Below are 23,279 nucleotides of genomic sequence, written 5' to 3' on the forward strand. Positions count from 1 at the left end.
AAACACCACTAAAGTTCTTATTTTAAATAATTTTGATCTCTGATTATGTATTCTCCTCGAATTTTAAGATTTCAAATATATAATATCTTTATCTTGATACATAAATTACAAATAACTGTTGGGATGTTTACCATGTGTTAACCTGTGGCAAAAATCTATTAGACTAGTGGTTCTCCAGGTGTGATTCTAGGATTAGCAACTACAGCATCTTCACAGAAGGTATCAGAAATGCAGATTATTGAGCCCCAATCATTCTTATGCTCTTCATGGATGTGATGTGAGTCAATGTTTATATTCTCCCCCCCAAATAATTCAGCTCCCACGTATACTAAATTGAATCATAAACTCAAGGTGGGGAGGAGAGGGCAGCAGTCTGTGTTCTAACACACCTCAAAATAGGCAATGCTAAAGCAAAGTGAAGTTTGAGGACTACTCTGTTGAAAAATGGAGCTGGTGCACAGGAGGAATTTGGAAAGATAAGTCCCCCAAATCACAAACATAACACATCCATTGCCAAGTACAGTCAGCAATTACTCTTATAAGTTATTATTTAATAATTATTATAAATTATTATAAATTATTCACTTCTAATAATTTAAGGTAAAATCATTACCTCACCTCTCATGAAGGTTGCTGGTATATCATTTAATAAATTGTAAGAAATTCAATTATTTCTACTTATGATTAAGATGTTCTTAAACCCAAATATCCTAACAGTATTCAATTCATCTATTTAAGGCCATGAACACTGTTTTCACATTTGTAATCCAGCAATATAGGGCAGGTGAATTTTCTCCTTTGCACTACTACTCATTCATATAGCAAAATAGAAAAGTTATATTAGGAAATAAAGAAAACTTAAGGAACACAGCTTGGATTTAATAATGAACAATGTAGTTAATTTTTGTCATATGAACCATATAACAAAAATATCTATATATTATACATTTTTCAAATGCATATAAACAAACAAAAACATTTAAAATTATAATTTGGTGGCGGAATGGGAGCAACCACTCACAGAGGGTAAGTTTTGAATTTTGCAGCTCCCCTCAAGTATGTACTCTTCAGTTCTTCAATTTGAGTCCATTTTTATTTTTCAAAGCAAATATAGCACACAGTTGAAATACGAAGGTTTTTTTTTTTTTTTTTTTCCCCTTCGTGGCTCATTTTCTCCTTAGAATACAGTGGATTTCCTCAGGACAGAAATTTTACCAAGGGAAATATAACATGCATTTTTTACACTGCACAAAAGAAGGATTCAGTTTTTGTCTGGCATGTCCTCAGCTGTGTTTCACATGAGAGCAAAATGCAAGCAATTGGAAATCCTTGCCAGAGGCTAGTTACAAGCAAAGAGTCCAAAGATTTCAGTGGCCTGATACACAGCAAGTGATTAAATATAGAAGACTAATTTCTCCTTCCTTTTTCACTTTCTTCATTGTGAAAAATAAGAAGCAATGCTATTCTTTCCCAACAGCTCTACTGTCTCCTTTCCCTGTCCCTGGATACATGGGGCAGCACTCTGTGATTTTTTCCTGGCCAAGTTGTCCCATGAGTGGCAGCCGGTTCTCTTTACTAGACTCTTAGAGGCATCAATCCTCTGCTAACATAAAAATAATTTGTTTTTGGTTTAAAAAATGAAATTCTTTTAAAAAATGAGATTAAGTTCGACTACCAACCACTGTCATTTGGAGACAGTAGCATTCCATGACCCCTTTCAAAACAGCAGACTTTCTGAATTTCATGTACCTTCTCATCTTAGGAACTGCTATAAATTTCAAGGAATCTAAGAGTGACCTGAAGAACAGTCTCAGAAAATCAACTGATGATATTAGTACAAGAAAGTAAAAGTATATGAGGTACATAGGTTATATTAGCACTTTTTTAATATAGAAAAATAAAAACTTAAATATTAGAATTAGGGAGAAGACAGAGGAACAGGAACAGAAGACAGGAACCTCTGAAAGACCACTGTTTGTTACCCCAGAAACAGAATGTGTTTCCAAAGAGCAAAATACCTTCAGTCAAAGGGCACAGGCACAATAAAATCCTTTTGATAAAGACATTATACAAATACTCCTTCAGGCATGTTTTTATTCAAATTTTTATCATCTCAAATCAGATGATTTTTGATAATAAATTTTAAAGAAGTTTTTGTTTCAAATACTATGATTTTGAATATGCAAATTTTATTTTACAGTATATAGATTTCTAAGTGGTCAAGATGTTAACAAATATTTCCAGTAACTGTAATTTGTGATAGATGACTGTTATCATAATATTAAAAAGAAATCTTACTTTCATTTTACTGCATATGGATTTCCAGTTTTGCAAACAATAATAGATGTTGGCATGGATGTGGGGAAAAAGGTACACTTTTACATTGCTGGTGGAGTTGCAAATTGGTGCAGCCACTCTGGAAAGCAGTATGGAGAATCCTAAGAAAACCTGGAATGGACCCACCTTTTGACACAGTTATTCCACTCCTTGGTTTATACCCAAAGGACCTGAAATCAGCAAACTACAGTAACACAGCCACATCAACGTTTATAGCAGCTCAGTTCACAATAGCTAGATTGTGGAACCAACCTAGATGCCCTTCAACAGATGAATGGATAAAGAAACTCTGGTATATATACACAATGGAATACTATTCAGCCATAAAGAAGAATAATATTATGGCAAATAAACAGGTGGAATTGGAGAATATCGTGCTAAGTGAAATAAGCCAAGCCCCAAAAAAACAAAGGCTGAATGTTTTCCCTGATAAGTGGAGAATGATATATAATGGGGGTAGGGGGTGGGGAATGAGAGAATAATGGGGGAACTTTAGAATATGTAGAAGGAAATGAGAGGGAGGGGGTATGAAAAATGGTGGAATGAGACAGACATCATTACCATATGTACATGTATGATTACACGAATGGTATGAATCTACATTGTGTACAACCATAGAAATGAAATGATGTATCCCATTTATGTATAATGAATCAAAATGCAGTCTGTAAAAAATTAAAAGCTAAATAAAAAAATAAATAAAAAGAAATCTTACTTGACATTTTACAAAATGGAGCCACAAATAACTAAAAAGAATATTTATTTTAAAATGAAATTATATAACATGCCAGAATCTAAAGAAATAGATTACTTAATATAATCTATTTAGATAATGTAAATGTCATTTTAATTTTACTGAGTGAAAATTAAGTAAAAGAAGGGACCCTCCAACCTCTGGGCCAAATATGCTTTAAAACAATTAAATCAAACTTACAATGAGATAAGACACATCAAATTCTTTCTGATCCTTTCCACATTTTTCACATATTCATATTAAAAACTGACACTTAAAATCATTCATCTATATAAAATAAAGGACTTTCCTTTGTCTTCAATGCTAGATAGCATTATGGTCTACTTTGAAACCTAAATTATTGTGAGGCACTGTGGCACACGCCTGTAATCCCGTGTAATCCCAGAGACTCAGCAGCTGAGGCAGGAGGATCTCCAAGTTCAAAGCCATCCTCAGCAACTTAGCAAGGCCCTAAGCAACTGAGCAAGACCCTGTCTCAATAATAAATAAATAAATAAATAAATAAATAAATAAATAAATAATATGGCTGGGAATGTGATTCAGTGGGGTTTTTTTCTGGTAACTGGGTTCAATTCCCAGTACCAAAAAAGAAAAGAAATGAAACTTTAATTATTGCTTTAATGTATTTCTAAAACAGATCATAAAACCCAGCCATTAAAGGCTTGTGTTTCTTGCACAATAAAACTTTGAAATAATCACAGAGGTCATACAATTAAGTTAATGCTTTGTTACATTCAATACTGAAAGGGTAACTAATTCATGGTCCCTCAAGAACTAGAAACTGTCCTATAAACTTATCACAGAGGATCTAAAAGAACCACTCATAACAGAGTGCTATTCTCAGCTTGTGGGAGATGAGATTCTATTGAGTCATGCCACATATATGGAAAATGGTTTGGGGAGTGTTATTCTACCCAAGGAAAAATGAAATAGAGTTTTCCGCTCTCTAGATTAAAGGACATTCTGTCTACCCTAAGATAGACAAAGTCATAAACACTTTAACAATATGTTTAACAAACATCCAAAGTACTGAAACTCATGTAACCTATAAGAGAAATGTTAGCTTGTTCATGATTCTCAAATAAATCAAATAACAAAATCTTCATTTTGCCAATTTTTGCTAATACAGAAAATAAAGCATCGTATTGATGACTTCACAAAGAATCTGGAGAAATGTTTGATATTACATTGTAGGTAAACATAACATGCAAATCTGTCATCACATGTCATGACAAATATTTTTCTGTGTTCTACAAAGAAATAATAAACACATTAAAAATTTTCACAAATGTAGGGCACAGATATTATGGATAATATTGGGTAAACCTTCTGTATATCAGAATTATCTAATATTAGCAATCTAATATATCTAAGATATAGTCAAATAAGTCATAGATAATTTAGAACATACTTAAAAATAAATCTATTTATACCTAAAGCCTGAAAAAAAAATACCTTTGATGATTAATAAGAAAGGATGGGTTAAGAATCTGATACAGAAGAAATGTAGTAATCAGGGAATATGATGCTGTTTAGAGCACATTACATGAATAAATACATCCTATATTTTCAATTTTTAAAAACACTATTCCATATTTTGTGGGACATATGAAGAATCCAGTAGCCTGAAAATACCAAAGCACCAATAAATGTAAGGAGTTTGCTTTTGTATCACTACAGCATTTCAGTACCAGAGGAAAGACCAAGTATTTCAACAATGACATTCTTATAAATACAACATGAAGTTACCTTCCGAATTACCAGAAAGAATGGGCTAAATTATTTTTATATTCTTGTAAAAATAATAATCTCTTTTGATATGCAGATAACACTACCAAAAATATTATGAAAGAACCACATATGCCCTAGATTCATAGCTCCTATTACCCTTTGCGGTATTGAAATCAATGTCAGTAATAAAGATTTGCCACCTCTTTGATGATTAAATTTTTATATAGTGTTGTAACAAATCTCTGTTTAAATATATCACATATAAATGAGTGAAAAACATTTTCTTTTTCCAAGATCACACTTTTTGGTTTGATTTTATCACTACCATTAAAATCAAAAAGGTTATTCAAGAATATTTCATCCCCAATTCACAAAGTAATGGCATCACAAGTTTCCAAAGCACAAATTCATGATTAGTTCATCAAAAAATTAGCAAACAAAAACTGTTGGGATAAAAAGATGAAGATTCAAAATCCTGAGAAATTCTCCTTACATACCATTGACCTGAGTTTAAATGTCCTGTTTTCAGCTGTATCTTGTTCACAGCAAAAAACCCCAGACAACTGTATAAGACCATATAGGATAAAATGTGAAAACTGGAATAAAGTAAAAAAGAAGATGAAAGAAAATTTGTTACACATTGAAATGCAATTCTTTGCATTCATTACCTTCCAAATTAACTCACTAGAAAGTCTATTAAAGGTTTTATCTTATTAAATTGTCCTCAGTAATTTCAAACCAGTATTTTTTCCTGCAATTTTGTTTTCTTTGATCAACACTTAATGAACAAAGTAAGTCCATTGTCAGCAAATACATAAATTACTATGCTATACTTTTCTTTATCAGCATCTTATAAAAAAATCTTATAAAATGTTACAAGACATAACTTTCTAAGCTTTAGTAATCATTTGCTGACTTCTACAGTTCAATATCTTTCGATTAATTTCTAGAAACAATACTAAAAATATGTGGGCTCTTTAATAAGAAAAAAGAAAAATCTGTTCATTTTCATGGAAGTTGTTATCAAACTACTAAACATATCTCAGGTCAAAGAATCAAAGAACTTTTTAATTCAAACTTAATAGTATATAATGGAGTCATGGCCCCTTTCTTCCAAGCCACTTTTTGCTGCTTTGTAAGATGTCTCTATTTAGGAGAAAGAAATGTTTCACCTCTTTGGGTTTATGGTTGACCTCATCTCTTTCTCTTCATCTTCTTCTCTTTCCTCTCATTCTTTTAATGTGACTGTATTCACTTTGCAGGTTGGATTCATGAACAAAAGATTTAAAAATACTCATTCTTAACAGATCTGTGCTTTTCAAAACAAGGGATATAAGCCAGGCACAGTGGTGCACACTTATAATTTCAGTGACTCAGCTGAAGCAGGAGGATCATAAATTCAAAACCAGCCTCAGCAATTTAGCAAGGGCCTGAGCAACTTGGTGAGATCCTGTCTCAAAATAAAAAGTCAAAAGGACTGGGGATGTGGCTCAGTGGTTAAGCGCCCCTGTGTTCAATCTCCAGTATGAATTCAAACAAAACAAAAGAGAGATGAGGCATCACATACACATAAAATGATGAACAAGAAGAAATGCCCTCACATTAAATGTTGAAGAAACATTTAAGAACTACAACTCAAAAAAGTGGTTAATCCTTTAGCATTTTTTATTCTGGCTCTGTGTCCAGGAAAGTTGCTTAGTTACTTTGCAAATGGTCACTGTTAGGATGAGAGGAAAGGAGACATGTTTAAGGAGTTTGCATTTATTAACCTCCTTCCATATTCCAGATATTACAATGGCACTTTTACCTGTTCACTGTTGCATCAAACACTCCCATTCACCCCACAGAAACTCAAAGATAATAATATTAGAAAACTAATTCTGAAAATAAGGTCTTTGAGAAAATTAGGATTGAATAAAACAGAGTAAGTTAGAGCAAAAGTGATTTAAGGGAAAGGAAAAGAACCAAGAATTAGCAAACGACTTCTGTTCTGGGAAACCCTAAGTTAATTGGTCACTACAAAAATTTCTGACTTTTGTACATGTTTAAAATTCAAATATAGAATCTGAGTGCCTGGTTTCTGAATTCTATATTGTATGAAATAACTACAAGTTTCTATTGTGGGTCATGGAGCAATGAGATTTAAAAGTTTTAAGTTCAATGATTCTATGAGTAGTATTAAAAATCATTTTTACTCTAAAAGATGAGTTTTTTTTAAAACTTGAGGGGAAAATAAAATCCCTGAAGTGTAATAAACTGTTAACGATTCTGAATTCAGTCATATCAGGTATTATTTAAGACAGTTTTTCAGAGCTTAATGTTGGTTTTAAATGACCAAACCATATTCAATGTCATATCAAGAGTTGTAGTACTCAATGTTTTAGTCTTTATTTTCAAAACTAATTTTGTTGGAAACTATTTAAAGGTACCTTAATAAAAAATAAATGCAATTCTTTACTAGTGCTGAAAGGAAATTTCTACTTTCCAATTCCAAATTTTGAATTTGAATGTTATTATTACTGGAACAATAATTTGCTAATTAGATAAATTTAGGAGCTCATTTGGCTTTTTCTCCCTTAGGCTTACTTTGCAATCTTTTTCAGAATTAGATGGAAGACTAGTTCATCCTTAAGTTAGAATCCTGTTTTCTCCTTTGGATATTTGTTTGAGGTTGTCTCCTAGCTCCCTAGGGAGTACAGTTTCACTAAAGTTTTTCTTGTACATTTTCTTTCTATTAAGAATGGATAGCTCATTCAACAAAGAACAATTCTCATGGAGAAAATAAGCTTTATTTTTTAAAAAAGTAGAAAATATTTGTCTAAACATTAAAATTTCTACTATAAATCAAGGGAAAATGAGAATTAGCAAAGATTTTCAATTGCCTTACTTCTACTTGAAAACCTAGGAGAAGCATGCCTACTCCAAAATGGGAGGCAACGTGAGCAATAGGGTTTAGGTTCCCAGTATCATTCTTAGGGATAGATTTCCCTACATTCCTCTCTTTGTGAAGGCAGAGATACGCAAAGTTCATCATTTCTTGGATGATGGAAATGTAATTCCACAAAATTAATCAACTTGAAAAATGTGCCAAGATGTCTCTCTTTATTTTGGAAATGAATTTGGTTACAACGGTAGCTAATATTCCAACAAACAGACATATCTTAATACTTTAGGATCATGGATTATTTAAAAGCCAAAAGTCATCTTCCCTTCTTCCTGTCCTCAGATTTGCTCATATTATAACTTAATCATCCAGGAACTCTATAAACAGATTTCAATAAATGGCTGATTTTCATCTGTGACCAAAGTTAAATTTATGATCACAATTAGAGAAAACACATCAGTTATCTTCTGTTGTTCTTTATTTTCACAGAAGAAGAAATGTAATCTTTCTTTCAGATGAAGAATATCCAAGACAGCAGTCACAACTTGAGTGGAGAGCACATGGGGGAACATGAATTATTTTCATAATGTCAGCTAATCCACAAGCAGTACCACCTGTTAGTATGGATGCTATCCAAAATGACATCTGAAAATAAGCCAGGCAGTCTGCCTTCTATGTACGAGGAAGAAAACTGCCAAGCATTTTGGATGAGGGTGGGGATGTATCGTGGGGAGGACAGAGTTCAAAATTGATACCCTGGAAGTTTTCTCCTCTATCCTATGAATCCCTCCTGATCCTTTGTCTTCTGACTAATTAAAGAAGAATTGATTTCTAAGTCCTGTCAGCAGGTGACACTCTCCATATCTCATTCTACCACACTCAGCATCTCATTTAGACTCTTTAAATATTTAAGATAAATTTTCAATTCAAGGAATTAATGAAGTAACTATATTAAGCACTTTCATTTTAAAAATTGAATTTACACTTATATTAATGATGATAAAAATTCTACACATACCCTTTTCCTCACAAGATGTTGAAAACATGTTATTGAGTATTTTGGATCTCTAAGATAAATAATGCCATTGATGTAAAAAATATAATTAGCAACTGGTAAAATAAAAATGTAAAATGATAAAATTCAAAAACATTTTATCTAAACCAAAGCAGTTATAATAAGTAGGGAAGGATATCTACTAAATTAAAAATATACCTAATTTTCTCCCTTAATAGGCATCTTGGAACTACCTTTGATTTCAGGAAGGGGTAAAAGTAATTTCTTAGGTGGAGAAACCCACTCCAGGTAAAGCATATTAAATAATAGAAAAAGTATAGATGATAAGTCATAAGATAATCTCTATAAAATGTGAACATCTATGGCTTTTCTTTCTTTCTTATTCATGTTCTGAGATGCAGCTGAAGATAAGACTTGTGACCGTATTCACTGAGATGAAGTTTGTCCTTTAGGTGAACAAAACCAGTTCTTTTCTCAAGATCTGCAAGTAGACAATATCTAAGAAGCCAAAGCATGCTAATTAATTCTTACATTTCAGTCATTTCTCAAAGGGTATTGATGTTGTTTTGTTATTTTCCTAGCCACAAGTTCACAGGTTTTTGTGACACAGCATTAAAGAATCTAACTCTATTAACAAAGCAGACACTTTAATCCATTCTGGGTCTTAAATTTCTTTTCAATAGTTCTCAAAGTATTGTATTACCAATACTTATTAGTAGGCACTGGTCTAGGGTGACTTTTTTATTCAACTTGTAAAAACAAAAATCAGTGAGGGAAACAATTCAGAATAATCAAAGATGTGTCCAATTTAAATATAAGTACACATTAGGTATACATTTAGTTCAGCAACCACTCACCAGATTAAACTGGGCAAATTTCTTAAACAGTATGCCTCTTTCACATAAGACTCCTAAAATCACCTGGGCATTTCTTTTATTTAGAGGTTTTCTGATGACGATGAATAGAGATTGGCTCAGATTAGGTGGGAGATGAACAACATTGTTTTATAAATATATTTGGAGAAATAGAGATATATCAAGAATTAGTTTTTCCCAGTTCTCCAGAGTGGAATAGATTGACCTAGCTCATCTATGTGAAGTAAAATGGACGATTCACAGTTAGTAGATTGTTGATGTACCTAGAATGAATTGCCCTTGGGAAAGCTTCACATCCTGCTAAAAATCCAGAGTGGGTGGTAAAGAATGTGGTTATAAATGACAGGACATGGCTGACTAGTAGAGTGGAAGTAGGTGACTAAAACAGAATTGCTTAGAAAGGTATGTGCCAGGCAGGTTATTACTGATCCTAGTGCAGGGTGGAGTGAGATTGGACCTGCAGATCCTAGACTCTGAATTACTGTATTGAACCCAGCTCTCCAACTTACTCCTCTAGTGTGTAACTCTTTCTTAGTTAATTAACCTATTTGATTTTTAGTTCCCTCAATATCAGTACCACTTAAGGTTATTGTGAAGAGTCAATGAGTTAATTTATGTTAATTCCTCTACCAGTGTCTGGTACTAAAATCATTGGCCAATGTACTCTAGCATCATAAAGACAAACTTGCTTCTCTTTTTACTTATTTTAGTGGAGTCTCTTCTTCAGTAATGATGTCTGCTTAAGGAAATACAGGGTCCTATAATTTTCAAGGCAAAATTAATCCTAGTGGAAAAATGTTAAAAAGTCTTTATTTATGATATATATGTTTTTAAGCAGAGACTCCTTTAAAGTAGTATACAAGCATAATGTATAATGTAAAATATAATTATTAGTTCACATGTCAGATATAACTATGTATGGTATTTTAAATTATGAGACAGATATTAATATACAAAGTTAAATAGATAAATAAGCCTGTACATTGCTCTTTCCTCTAGATACTCTTGCTGTTTTAAGAAGTTAAGTCTATGCTGACATTTTAGTGGTTTTGGGCTAAGGATGAATAATGACATTAAACAGCCAAGTGATGGAGGTGAATTTGTGAAACTGCCTCTGTATCCATGAAGCCTGATGTTCTGCTTCTAATAGTGAACTGTTCCTTGGAGGTCACCAAGGGCTTGTGCTATTGAAGGGTTAATATCCAGGCATCAGAGTTGGAGAAGAAGTCCATGGTTGACTTTGCTTCTGCTTGAGAAGTTAACAGCTTAGGTGTACAGGCTGCTGGATTATCATACATAGTGTGGCTGTTACGCTGTGTGCTCCACAATTCCTCTACTCATTGATTCATCAGACTTCTTCTGAAAATCTCTTCTAATATGTAATGCATTCCTAAAAATAAATGGTCACCCACTTGTCTGGCTACCTAAACATGCATTCGCTAATTCATTATCAAAATTCCTAAATTCACATCTTTCCCCACAAGATTTAGTAAAATGTTTTGGACACAGTTGCACAGTTATGAGTCATAAATGTAAAGAGTAGTCCCCCTTTATCCACAGGAAATATGTTCCAAGACTCCCAGTGAATGCTTGAAACCATGTATAGTGTCAAACCTTATATATACTATAGTTTTCTTATATGTTTACATCTTGATAGAGTTAAATTTATAAATTAGGCAGAGTAAGAGATTAACAAAAACACTAATAAAGTAGAACAATTATAACAATATAACATAAGAATAGAAGTTATGCAAATATGGCCCCTACCCCCCTTCAAAATATCTTATTTTTATAATTACTCTTCTCCTTTTCATGATAATGAGATAAAGTGGGGGGGAAGAGCTAAGAACTTATCACGTACTATAGCTATAGCTTTTGTGGTTTGAGTTATGAAAGTAAAACTAGCACAAATTTCTTTTTTTCTTCTTTATGATTTCATGTGTGAAAGATTCATTCTTTTTCCTTTCTTTAATATATTCATAATTTTTCATCTTTTTTCTTAAAGGAAGTTTTTTGTAGATCCTCTTTGGCTTCTCTGAATTGCCAGCATTACTACTCTTGTGCTTTGGAGTCATTATTAAGTAAAATTTGGGTTACTTGAACACAAGAACTGTGATAACTGTGAGAGTTAACAGTCCTTAGTTGATATTTGGTCTTCTAAAGAAGACAGCTATTAAGAAACTGGTGGGTGGGTAGCATATACAGCTTGGATACATTGCACAAAGGCAGAGTCACTTACTAGGTAGGATGAAGCAGGATGGCATGGGATTGTATCACTTTACTCAGAACAGCATGAAATTTAAAATTTATAAATTGTTTATTTCTAGAATATTCCACTTAATATTTTCACACTGCATTTGATTAAGGGTAACTGAAACTTCAGAAAACAAAACTGGATAAGAGGGATTACTATATCTTTTTAATCTTCATATAAAATCTTTTTATGAACTTTGGTTAACCTTACTACAGTATTTGGAGCCCTTGTTGCCATGGCTTGGCCACCATATATCTTGACATTTGATGACAATGATGTTAGGTTTATTATGGCCATACCTGTGAGCCAAGTTCAAAACAGTCTATTTTTATGTTTCTTTTATTTTTAAGCACTAGAACACTATTGCTTTGGTTGAATACAAGCAACAGTAATTGGTTTTCATTTAGAGGGCATGCTTCACAAGAACTACATAATTTTAAAACACTAGAATTCCATCACCACACTGAAATACTCACCTTTGGCAAGGGCTGCAGAAATGGACGGAACAACAGATTAATGACCTCATTTCAGTTTTACATCAAAGCATGGAGCTGATTGAACAGAATCAGATTGAAGTCACCCAAACTTTTAAATTATCCTCCCTCCTGGGCTGAACATATAGAGTTAAATCTAGATGAAAGTTAGGACTGCTCTGAATTGCCTTTTATAGACTAAGTATGTATGTGTGGTGGGGGAGTATTTTATATATATCAAATACATATTGTTATGTTGGCTCTTTTTACATTTTTAAGCATTGACCATGTACATTTCTTCAAATATGGTTAATAAATCTACCGACTTCCTTTTTACAGTCCAGTTGAATTTGGAAGGCAACATGGGTAAACACTGACATAATTTTTTGTCCTTCTGAGTTGAAACAGGAAAGAATAGCTATTACCTCTGCTCCCATGACAGAAAGATTTTTAGTTACTTGAGAAAAATAAATATGACAACTAATTACATCATTTTTCTTGTTCCGGAATCTTCTAAGACTTGCTCAGACACATCCAACCTATTACCCCAATCTCTGATTTAACTGATGGTTTTTTTTTAATATAATGAATATCATTTGCTGTTTAAAATATTCAGTTTATCTTTCCTTAAGCAAACTAGCCAAGAAACAACATTGTTATACACTATAAAAAGGAGATTAAATTCTAAGAAGGGGCTGGAAAGCATCTTCCAAATGGAGAACTCTTGGTATCTGAATTCTTAGTGAAAATTCCATGTAGATCAAGAAAAACAGGGTGAAAACACAAAGTGCTGCACTTTAGAGGAGAGGGATCATATCTGTCCATCCAGACTCTTGAAAATTTCTCATGATTTTATCTGCTTGTTGAGAAAGTAGCTCCTCCAACTTAAATCCCATCACATTTTCACATCCTTTCCCTTTCCCCACACATATGGAGAGATTATTTTATATTCAAATGTAACTTTCTAACAACATATTTACATAGAAAAGGCATTATGGGCATAGTTGATAAAAACAGATTAGAAATGAAAGGGACTAAATCTTCTTTTACTCATTTAAGAAAAATAAGTTGAATCACAGAAATTTCACTTATATATGTCTATGTGTTTATAGATCATTATACAATTTTTCTGATTTGAAATTGTTTTCCACCACTGATCCTGATTTCTATAAACACCTTAAAGATGAGAAACCCACCGTGAGAGGCACTTTACCCCCTCAGCTCTACTGCCCCACCCCCAGGAGAGCAAGGTTTTCAATGTTATGTGAGAAAACAACATCATAACTAATTACATCATTTTCTTGTTCTTGCATCTACCCAGGCTTGCTCAGACACATCCAACCTGTTACCACAATCCATGATTTAACTCAAGGTTTTATTTAGTGTAATGAATATCTTTTCTCCATGTGAAATAATCAGCTTATATCTTTCCTTAAACAAATTGAATGGCCAAAAAGCAATATCATTATGTGCCAGAAAATAAAGACATTAAACTAAGCTATCTTATTCATAAAATGATATAGTCTATTGAGAGGCTTTGTAAGGACAGAAATTAGCAAAAATTTTTTTCCACTTAAAATCACCAATGAACACCTAGGTTACTAGTGCATATAATAAAGATAGTTGAAGTTTTTAATTTAAAAAAATAGATCACATTACATTTACGTAAGTTATTGCATTTCTATTACAGAGTGCCATTAATAAGGGTAGTAAAGACTAAAACTTGGAGATCAGTTTATCTACTATTTTATATTTTCTCTATGTTTTGTAAACCCTTTATACACTTATTATCAATTCTCAGATTACATATGTGTGTACACCATATATATCTCAATGTGTGTATGTATTAAGTGACAAGATTCAGCATTTCTCAATATCTCGAAATACGAAAAACTACACTGTACTTCCAAACTAGCTATTTTATATATAAAATGCAGGTTTTTTTTATTTTTTTAAAGGATTTATATACCTTTAAAATCAACTTTATTGACTGTTAAATCTTTTTCAATACTACTCTTCAATATTACCTTTATGTAGCATTACCTGTGTTACTGTTTCAATCCTAAGAAAACAAGAGCATTTTCTGTCACATTACATAAGCCTGAGCAGATAGGAGAGAAAACACAGCCTATGCTGGGGTGAAAGCCAGTTCCCTCTAAAGCTACCACTGACATATAAAAACTAGAAGAATTTGAGTCATCTGAAATGCCATTCTTAGATAAGTATTAACCTATAAAAATGACAATTACCCTTTATGTCATATAGCCAGACATACCTATGCTAGCTTTACAGATGCATCAGAAAATTTCCTTAACATTTATTACCCAGAAGTTGATTACGGTCTACCATATAGAAAGGAAAACCTAAACGTCATTATATATATATATGCCCTGAAAAATCCATGAACTTTCCCCCCGTCTACACTAAAGCTATACTGCATTCATACAAAGAAAAAAGAAAGGATTATTTAAAAAGGTGCACCCCAAAATATAATAAATGGTCTTGGTCTTTGTTCTATCAGATGGCCATGCAAAGGTATCGATAATGGTTACATCATCAGATTCAACTGCAACTTGCTCCAAATATTGTGTTTGTGGCTCACACCACGAATCCCTTGACCGAGCTCGACAACCGTGAAAACATAAAATAAATGAAGGTTAACAAAGACTGGTCTAAGGAACAGTTCACAACAATACCGCAATGCTCTTATCACTAATGCTTGATTCTGTGTTTGGATACTTATATCTGAAAGACTTGCAAATAATGACAACATTCATGCCAGACATTACTGCAAGTGAGGAACAGACTAAAGGAGAGGGAAAAAAACGCCTTCCAAGAGCGAAACATTCATTAGCCTCACTGGCAAGTGTCTAAAGCAAACAAGGAAACTGCAAAATAATTACTTAGTTACAAATAAACCCTTTTTAGCACAGTACCTTTTTGTGTCTGTCCCTCTTCCATATTCTCTTCCATGGCTACCTTTCTTCAGTAGAATCTGGTACACGGAATTAATCAAAAGCTCAATTAGATGTTGAAAAAACTGGTGACTTTTTTTTTCCCTGGGAAGCTCCAACAGCAGTGGCTTGGGCAAGTCCTTAGAGCTTAGCTAAGGCTCCCTCGCTCCTCTTGTTTGCTTGGAGACTGGCTGTCAAGTGTAATTTCATTCAAATTACTCTTCCGTGAAGATTATCAATTTTTCTTCTCAAAGCTGCCCATTGTGTACCACAGTAAGCAGGTATTCAAACAAACAGCCTGAGAATTTTGGGGGGAAATGTGGTCTGAATTCCAGGAGCAGAGACACTATGATTCATAAGCTTTGCTTTGCATTTAAAATGGGGAAAAGAAATTGAGGTTTGTATTGAAATCTGGGCTTTAAATTGGAAACAGGCTGAGCTGTGAACAGATGGAGGGGTGTCCTCCTAACATGAAGCAGACCACCAACCCATAATCCACCCCCCTTTGCTACCAGAGTGGGAAAGCCCAGATTCCCGTCGGTTCTTTATGCTGCAGCGTTGCCTCTCACCCAGTCAGATGCGTTGCAAAAATGTGTTTTCCTGTTCTCTCTCCTCTCTAAGTATCTAGTTAATTTGATTTAAAGGTGCCAAGAAGGGATGCAATTATACTATCTCAGGGTTTATTTCTAAAAGGATATTATTAAGAGAGGACCTGTAAGTTCACATTTTTCAGATTTGAAAAGAAACAGAAGCAAGGTTTTCAAAGGAATAAGTATAAACCTTTAAGCCTGAGAGATACATGTTTTTGAGCAAGTATTTTACTTAGTGCTATAGGACTCTTACATGAAAGGAGGAAAACCACTGGGGGAAAAAAGAATCTATTGATGTCTTTGTAATTTATTGTTATGATTTTTATCCCACTAAACTGCTGATTTCAAATGGGAATCTCTTGAAAGAGAATTTTTAAAGGGTCATTATTGGGGAATGAGTAGGGTGATAAAAGGAAGGAAGGAATTCTAGATAAGGAAAAACAGGGTAGCAATTTATAATGGAAATCTGCAGTCTGATTTGGAATGCAAATCACAATGCTGCAGTCTGGCAATAAATTAGCATTTGTACTTCAACCTATTGAGTGACAAGACACAATCAGAGTTTCAATACTTCACAAGAGATACAGCAAGAAAATAAACATATCTCTTTCAAGGCAGCATAAACCTTTACTAGGGTATAAAGGAAGGAAGATTGCCTATTCCTGTCTCAAATAAGCAAGCATACAGGAAAGGCTCAAACACACACACACACACACACACACACACACACAACTATGAAAAATAATAATTAGTTAAAAGTAATTCACATCCTCATTATCAAGAGCGTAAGTTTCTTGCATGATAGCAGATAGTTCACATGCATTCTGTAAACTACGTCATTAGCATGTTACACACCACCCTCTAAATCATTTCAAAAGCAAGCATTTAGAGGAAAGACAATTGTGCATTCCACTCTATCCTAAATGAATGTTCAGTTATCTTGTTTCTATTATTACTTGCTATTGCTTTTTTAAAATGAATTTAACCTGAAGGTAATGATGATTCCAATAGCTCAAAACCTAACTCTCTGAATATATGTGTACATATACGTATATATGTATGTTTGTATTCAAGAGGTTTTGAGAGAATTGCTTGCTTAGGGCACAGATTGAGAGAGAGAGAAACCATAAGGGAAATCAAAAAAGCCAAATCATAGCAGTCTCTCTGCTTCAATTCATCCCTAGGCTGACATAACCTGGCATATAGTCAAAACAGAAGGAGCATTACTTCTCATTTATAGTCTTTATTCACACTACATCACAGAAATCATTGGTGAAACAAACGATTAATAATAATACTATGGAAATAATAATATCACCTGAAATGTTTACAGCATTTCATAATCTACAAAATATATTCACATGCATTCTCCCATTTGTAAGGCAATTTTTCCCCCCAAATTGTATATTAGGGAAAAATTGACACTTAAGGACACCCAGGAATGGAGCTAGTAAATGACTGTGAGTGCTTTCAGTGTTCTTCAAAAATCATCCTCAGTTCTTTGCTTTCTTTTTTCTGTATAAATAAAGCAAAAGAGGGAGAATAAAATATTAAAAATATTTCCTGGATAAGATGAAAGCATTTTTTTTCCTTCTGGAAAATGCAACAAGACAATAAATTCCTGTAATCATCAACTTTTTCCTCTAGAAGAGACATTTTTTTTCACACAACGATTGTTTCTTTAAAAAAAAAAAAGACAAGAGGAACTTATGTCAACTTTTTAAATATACAAAAATCCACCTCCACTCCAGGCTAATGGACTCCTGCCAAATGGAATGAAGAGAAACACAGGAACGCATAGCTTTCTAGCACCACTCAACTCTTGGTAAGCAAAGATTCATCTTTTGTCTTACAGTGGTAAAATATACATAAAAATTTATCATTTTAATTATTTAAGTCAACAGTTAATAAGTATATGCACATTGTTCTGTAATCATCTCCACCATCCTCTTCCAGAACTTTCTCATCTCTCCAAAGAGATTCTGTATCCACTAAACAGCTCCCCATTTTCCTTTTCTCTGGAAGGACAGCAGTTGAGATGTTATGGTTGATTGTTTGTTGACTTTAGAATTGTTTTCTAAAAATCTGTTCCCATTTGAAGTAGAAATATTGAGAATATCCAAGTATGTGAAAATGAACTAGAAGAAAAATGGTTGAACAGAGGGTACACTAACTTTGTGAATTCTAAATATACTGTATGAACCTTAAGAGTTGGCAGAGATATTTCCTCTGTATCTCCATTAAGACCCACAACAAGTTGAGAAGACCACAGAGTCTTAACTAATATTCTTTTCATTATATACATTACACTCGCTGCACTCTATTCTCAGGCACGTATTCAAAATACACAATTATGAGTTCAATAGGTAGTTAAAAGCTGTGATCACAAATCTCAAATGAGATTTCCCTTTCACCATCTAAGCAATATATATAATATATATCTTTTTTTCTGTGTGAGTTAAAAGACATTATTAATCATTCAAGTTCCTCTCACTTTTTAAAATTTAATTTAGAGATAACTCTTTATTTAATGTCTCATCATATCTTATGGATAAACATACTATGTGAACTGAGAAAATATCTACACATTCCTCTATTATATAGAGCGGTTATATTTGTGATGCAATATTCAAAACATAGGTAAACAGTTACAGATGAAATAAGAAATTGTTCACTCCAAATGCAGCATCAACTGCAAAAAAATGAAAAAAAAAATGTTCATGGTTTTTGACTCAGAGAACAAAGAGGACATGTGGAAAACATGATTATGTGAATCAAGAACTGACATATATAAACATGGCTTAGAAACTGCTTTTTTGCTAAAAGAGAGACAAAGAGACTGAGACAGAGACAGATGCAGTATCATCACGAGACTGAAACATCTTGGTTGGTTTTTTCCATATTTTGACAAAGAAAAAGGCCCCAACTGCTGCTTTAAGCTCTATGTCAAAAACTGACTTCCATAATTTATTTTTTAAAACCAAAAGCACCATTAGGAGTAGAAAGTATAATATATATATATATATATATATATATATATACATATATATGTATATGTGTGTGTGTATGTGTGTGTGTAAAGTATATACAGAATAAAATTAAAATGACATTCTTCAGAGTTATGAAATTATTTAAAGCAGTCAATTCACAGAATGGTCATGGCATTCACAATTCTTGTTATATTTACATTTCATTAACCTCTTCCTTTTTGTTGTTTTTTGGGGGCTTTTTTTTTTTTTTTGGTGTAGAAATTGAACCTGGAGGCACTTAACCACTGAACCACGTCCCCAGCCTCCCCACCTTGTTTTTTATCTTTTATTTTGAGACAGAGTCTGGTTAGCTTGTTTAGGGTCTCACTAAATTGCTAAGGCTGGCTTCCAACCTAGGATCCTCCTGCCTCAGCCTCCAGAGCTGCTGGGATTAGAGGCATGCACCACCAAATCCAGCCCTCCTTTCATTCTTAATCGAACAAATATTTTATCAAGCATTCCCACATAAAAAGGAACTTGACTAGGTAAAAAGAGTCAAATCTCTGACCTAATTATGCAGAGAACCTAGTAGCACAAGATAGTCCCCAAATCACAATGCTGAATGACAAGCGCTACCTAATAAGTATCACACAGGCACAGGATGTTTTGAAAGTTTTCTCATCTTCTACAAGGTACAGTTTGATCTGACCTAATCAAAGCAGAAGACCTTTCACCTAAGAAAGATAAAAATATCCAGGAAAGAAGCTGAGGGAGCGTAGGGGAGAAAGGAAAGTTATCCTAGACTGCTAAAACTGAACATACAAAGGAGAGAAATTCTTATTACATGTGATGATCCATGCCTGGTGACAAGGGTAAGCCCACTTTTACTGTTTATTAGGAATCCTGTCCCCAAGGTTTTTGGTAGTCTTATGCTGGAAAACCCAATTCTAAGTCAAATTGTGGTCCTAAAATGTCCTGGAGTTACTAAAGAAAGAGAAAGATACTCCTGAGATTTAGTTTGCGTCCTACAAGACTGGAGTCTAAAGGGGAGACCGTGGGAAACCCATTAGTGTGTAGTCCCAAGAAATTACCTTGGTCCCATGTAGCATCCTGTGCTTATTTTATACTTGGTCCCTCAAGCATTTCATACCAATACCTTTTCTCTCCAATCTGTTAGTACCACATTTTCACAGTTGGTCAGGCATCCTGTCATGACAATGTGGTAGCTTGTTTACACCGGGTCTCTAGTTTCCCAGTGTTCTTAGGATGAAGTTCAACCTCCTAAATTGGATGGACAGATGGGATATGACCTGGCAGAAGCCCATCTTTACAGCATAAGCTGTTATTGTTCTTCTTCCCTCACTAATCTAATTTCTCAAAAGTTTCAATTTGTAAATGTTGTTCCTTCTGCCTAAAACACTTTTCCCTGTAGCCTCACATTTCTAGATTGAGTCATTCCTTAGATCTCAGCTGGAACACTATGCTCAGGTGAAACTTCCATATCCCACAGAAGAAGCCTCCTTTGGTATGCAGAGCATATGTCATTACAGTGTTATATTACCAAGTTTATATTTCATATATTTTTTTCTCCACAGCCCTCCAGTCTGCAGGCCCCATTAGATCTATTCCTCCATCTCCCACAAACCAAGGACACAATAAGGTTTCAATAAGTATTTGTTGAATGCATGAATGAATGAACGATAGATAATAAACAAATGAATTAATTTGGTGGCTTAAAATACACCTTCTCTTATGTTTAGCAGCTTCCACAAAACATTTTGAAGTATGAACATAACTTAGAGCAACTCCAGAAGAATATGTCATGTTCATATATAACAAATGCCATGCCTTCAGAGTTGACAACAGAATGACAAAATGGTATTTCAAAGAGCAAACAGTGAAACAAAAAGGGAACACTGGAAATATTTTCCATGTTTCCTATTCTAAGGGAAGCCTTATTGTCACAAGCACAGATTAAAGAAAGGAGAGACAGAAAAATTCAAGGATGACATTCCTGAGACCAAAGTTAGCCTTTTAAAACAGGAAGAATCAGTCATAAGTATTCATATCTTCATACAAGCTAAGAGTTGACGCAAATGTTAAAACTTCTAAAGAGTGTCTAATATGTCTCTCTCCAAAATGCCAGAAAACAAGAGAAAACAAAATTCCTTTTGGGTAATTATGTTTTCTATAAAATGGTACAGAAACTACAATAAGTAAAAACTATGCTTCCAAGATGCAATGGGTAAAGCAGCAATAGCTTGTCTTTTACTCAAACTTCAAACACTAACATTAATTCAGAAAGACATAATATAGAGTGGCCCAAGATGCTTCTTTGTGGTCTCAAAAATGCTAAATTGAGCTCTTCAAAAATTAAACCATGTAACTCACTCATTCAACTTGCTTGTATTCATTCAGTGAATGACTGTAGACTATGAGAAACTGGGCTAAGTGGACAGGAAGATGTGGTTCCCAGTTGCAGAGCTAAGAGCAAAGCAGGGGAGAGAGGGAGAGGAGGGGAGGGGAGGGGGAAGGAGGGGAGGGGAGAGAAGAAACAATTGATAGCTACTATCATCCCCAGTTTTATACATGATGAAATAGAAGTAGAAAGGATAAATTCTTTGTACAAATGAGGCTAAGATTCAAACTGAGATTTTCTAACTCCAAATTCCATTCTTTGAACTTCCTCTATCTTACACTTACAAGTAGCAGAACCAAGGGCATTTAATATGGACTGAAGTCCCTGTCATCAAGTCCTATTTCAACATAAATATTTGTATTCATTGAACAACATCAACAACAACAACAACAAAGCAGTGTGTCTAGCATACTGCCAGTTGCTGTAAGGGACACAAAAGCTGAAGAAATGATTTTCATACTTAAAGAATGTACAATTGAAGTTGAAAATAAATATACTAACTTTAAACATCAATAACTCAACAAAGAAAGTTGGTTTCAGATTAAAATCACTATAGGTAGTGGAAATAGAGAAAGTTATTTGGAATTTGAAATATGTTTTGGTAGACCTGCTTAAACAAACAAACGAACAACAACAACAAAAACCCAGTTCCTATCCAAGTATTTCTGCAAAAATCCAGAGATTTTAGTAGAGATATTTTTTACTTTAAAACCCTACTCAGTGACACAATTTAGCAAGTAGGGCATTATGACTAGTTCTTTTTCTTTCTTATTTTCTTTTTCTTAAACTAACTTTTTGGATGCAATGTGAAACCTAAATAATAATCACCTGCATGCCTACCAAATAGCACACAAAATAAAATTTAAAGCAACTGTATGCCTTCTCTAACTGCATTCCTCTCCACTTCCCCAATCCTGCCTCCTGCTAATTACTAAGAATTTGGGGCACTTTTATTCCTGTATGTTTTCTTCATAATTTTGTATACACACACATACATACACACTTTATTTTGTATTGTTTTGTAGGTTTTGATTGTATATGGATGGTATCTTATTATAGGTTGAATATGCCCAATCTTAAAATCTCAAATCTGAAAATGCTTCAAAATCCAAAATTTTTAACAACTTGGTGCCAGAAGTGGAAAATTCAAGTCAAAAGTCAAGAGCAATAAAATATATTATATAAAATCACCTTTAGGCTATGTGAATAAGGTACGTATGAAACATAAATAAATTTAGGATTTAAACTGGATGGCATCCCCCAGATAATTCATTAAATGTTTGCAAATATTCCAACATCATTCCAACAGAACGTCCAATCCTGATCATTTCACACAAGGGATAGTCAACTTGTACATTTATTTTTCCACAACTTTTTTCTCAATCTTTTGGGGATATATGTGGATCTAATCTGTTAATGAACATTTGATATGCTTTCTAATTTCAAAAATACTAAAAAAATTACCATGAATACTCTTACACATGTCTCCTTGTGCATCTATGTACAAGAAGCATATATTATACATAAATATATGTGTACTCACACACATATGTATTACATATCCTGGTGTGGAATTGGGTAGGAAACGATATTAGATACATATTCAATAATATGAAATATGAAAATATACCAAAAACTCTTCAAAACCCTCGTGCCAGTTTTAAACTTCCTTATGAACTGTCTGAGAGTACTCTGTTCTTTGCCAAAAATATTAAAATTCAAATGAGAATTATATATCTGTTTTAATAGATTTCCTTGTGTATTCAAAAAGTTGAGAGCACTACCATGATTATTGGTCTTGCGTTTTCCGCTTGTGAAAAGCGCTTATTCACACCCTCTTCCTCATGTTCCCACAGTGTTGTTTGCTTTTGGTCCTATTCTGCAGATGTTGTTAAGTTCTGAAGACCAATCCTTCGGCACATAAACGTATTACAAATATCTTTTTAAGATGTGGTTTGCATTTCACTCTCTTCGTGGTGAGATACTATATGGAGTTCTTAAAACTAAATTTTCTTTGGTGACTT

General features: G+C 33.6%; 1 protein-coding gene across 2 annotated transcripts in view; it reads right to left on the minus strand.

Annotated features, from left to right (window-relative positions):
* Window positions 1–23,279, minus strand: part of Gpm6a (glycoprotein M6A) — a 318,957-nt gene that overhangs the window by 134,601 nt on the left and 161,077 nt on the right. Inside the window, exon 1 of one of the 2 annotated variants that reach the window (XM_047551379.1) lies at window positions 15,260–15,824. The exons of the other annotated variant lie outside the window; for it this stretch is intronic. Within the exon in view, the coding sequence (XP_047407335.1) occupies window positions 15,260–15,296 (37 nt within the window). The 5' untranslated portion in view covers window positions 15,297–15,824. Of the gene's footprint in view, window positions 1–15,259; window positions 15,825–23,279 lie in introns of those variants that run through there. 2 annotated transcript variants of the gene reach the window in all.

The sequence above is a fragment of the Sciurus carolinensis genome, chromosome 4, assembly GCF_902686445.1.
Source record: "Sciurus carolinensis chromosome 4, mSciCar1.2, whole genome shotgun sequence".
Taxonomy (NCBI): domain Eukaryota; kingdom Metazoa; phylum Chordata; class Mammalia; order Rodentia; family Sciuridae; genus Sciurus; species Sciurus carolinensis.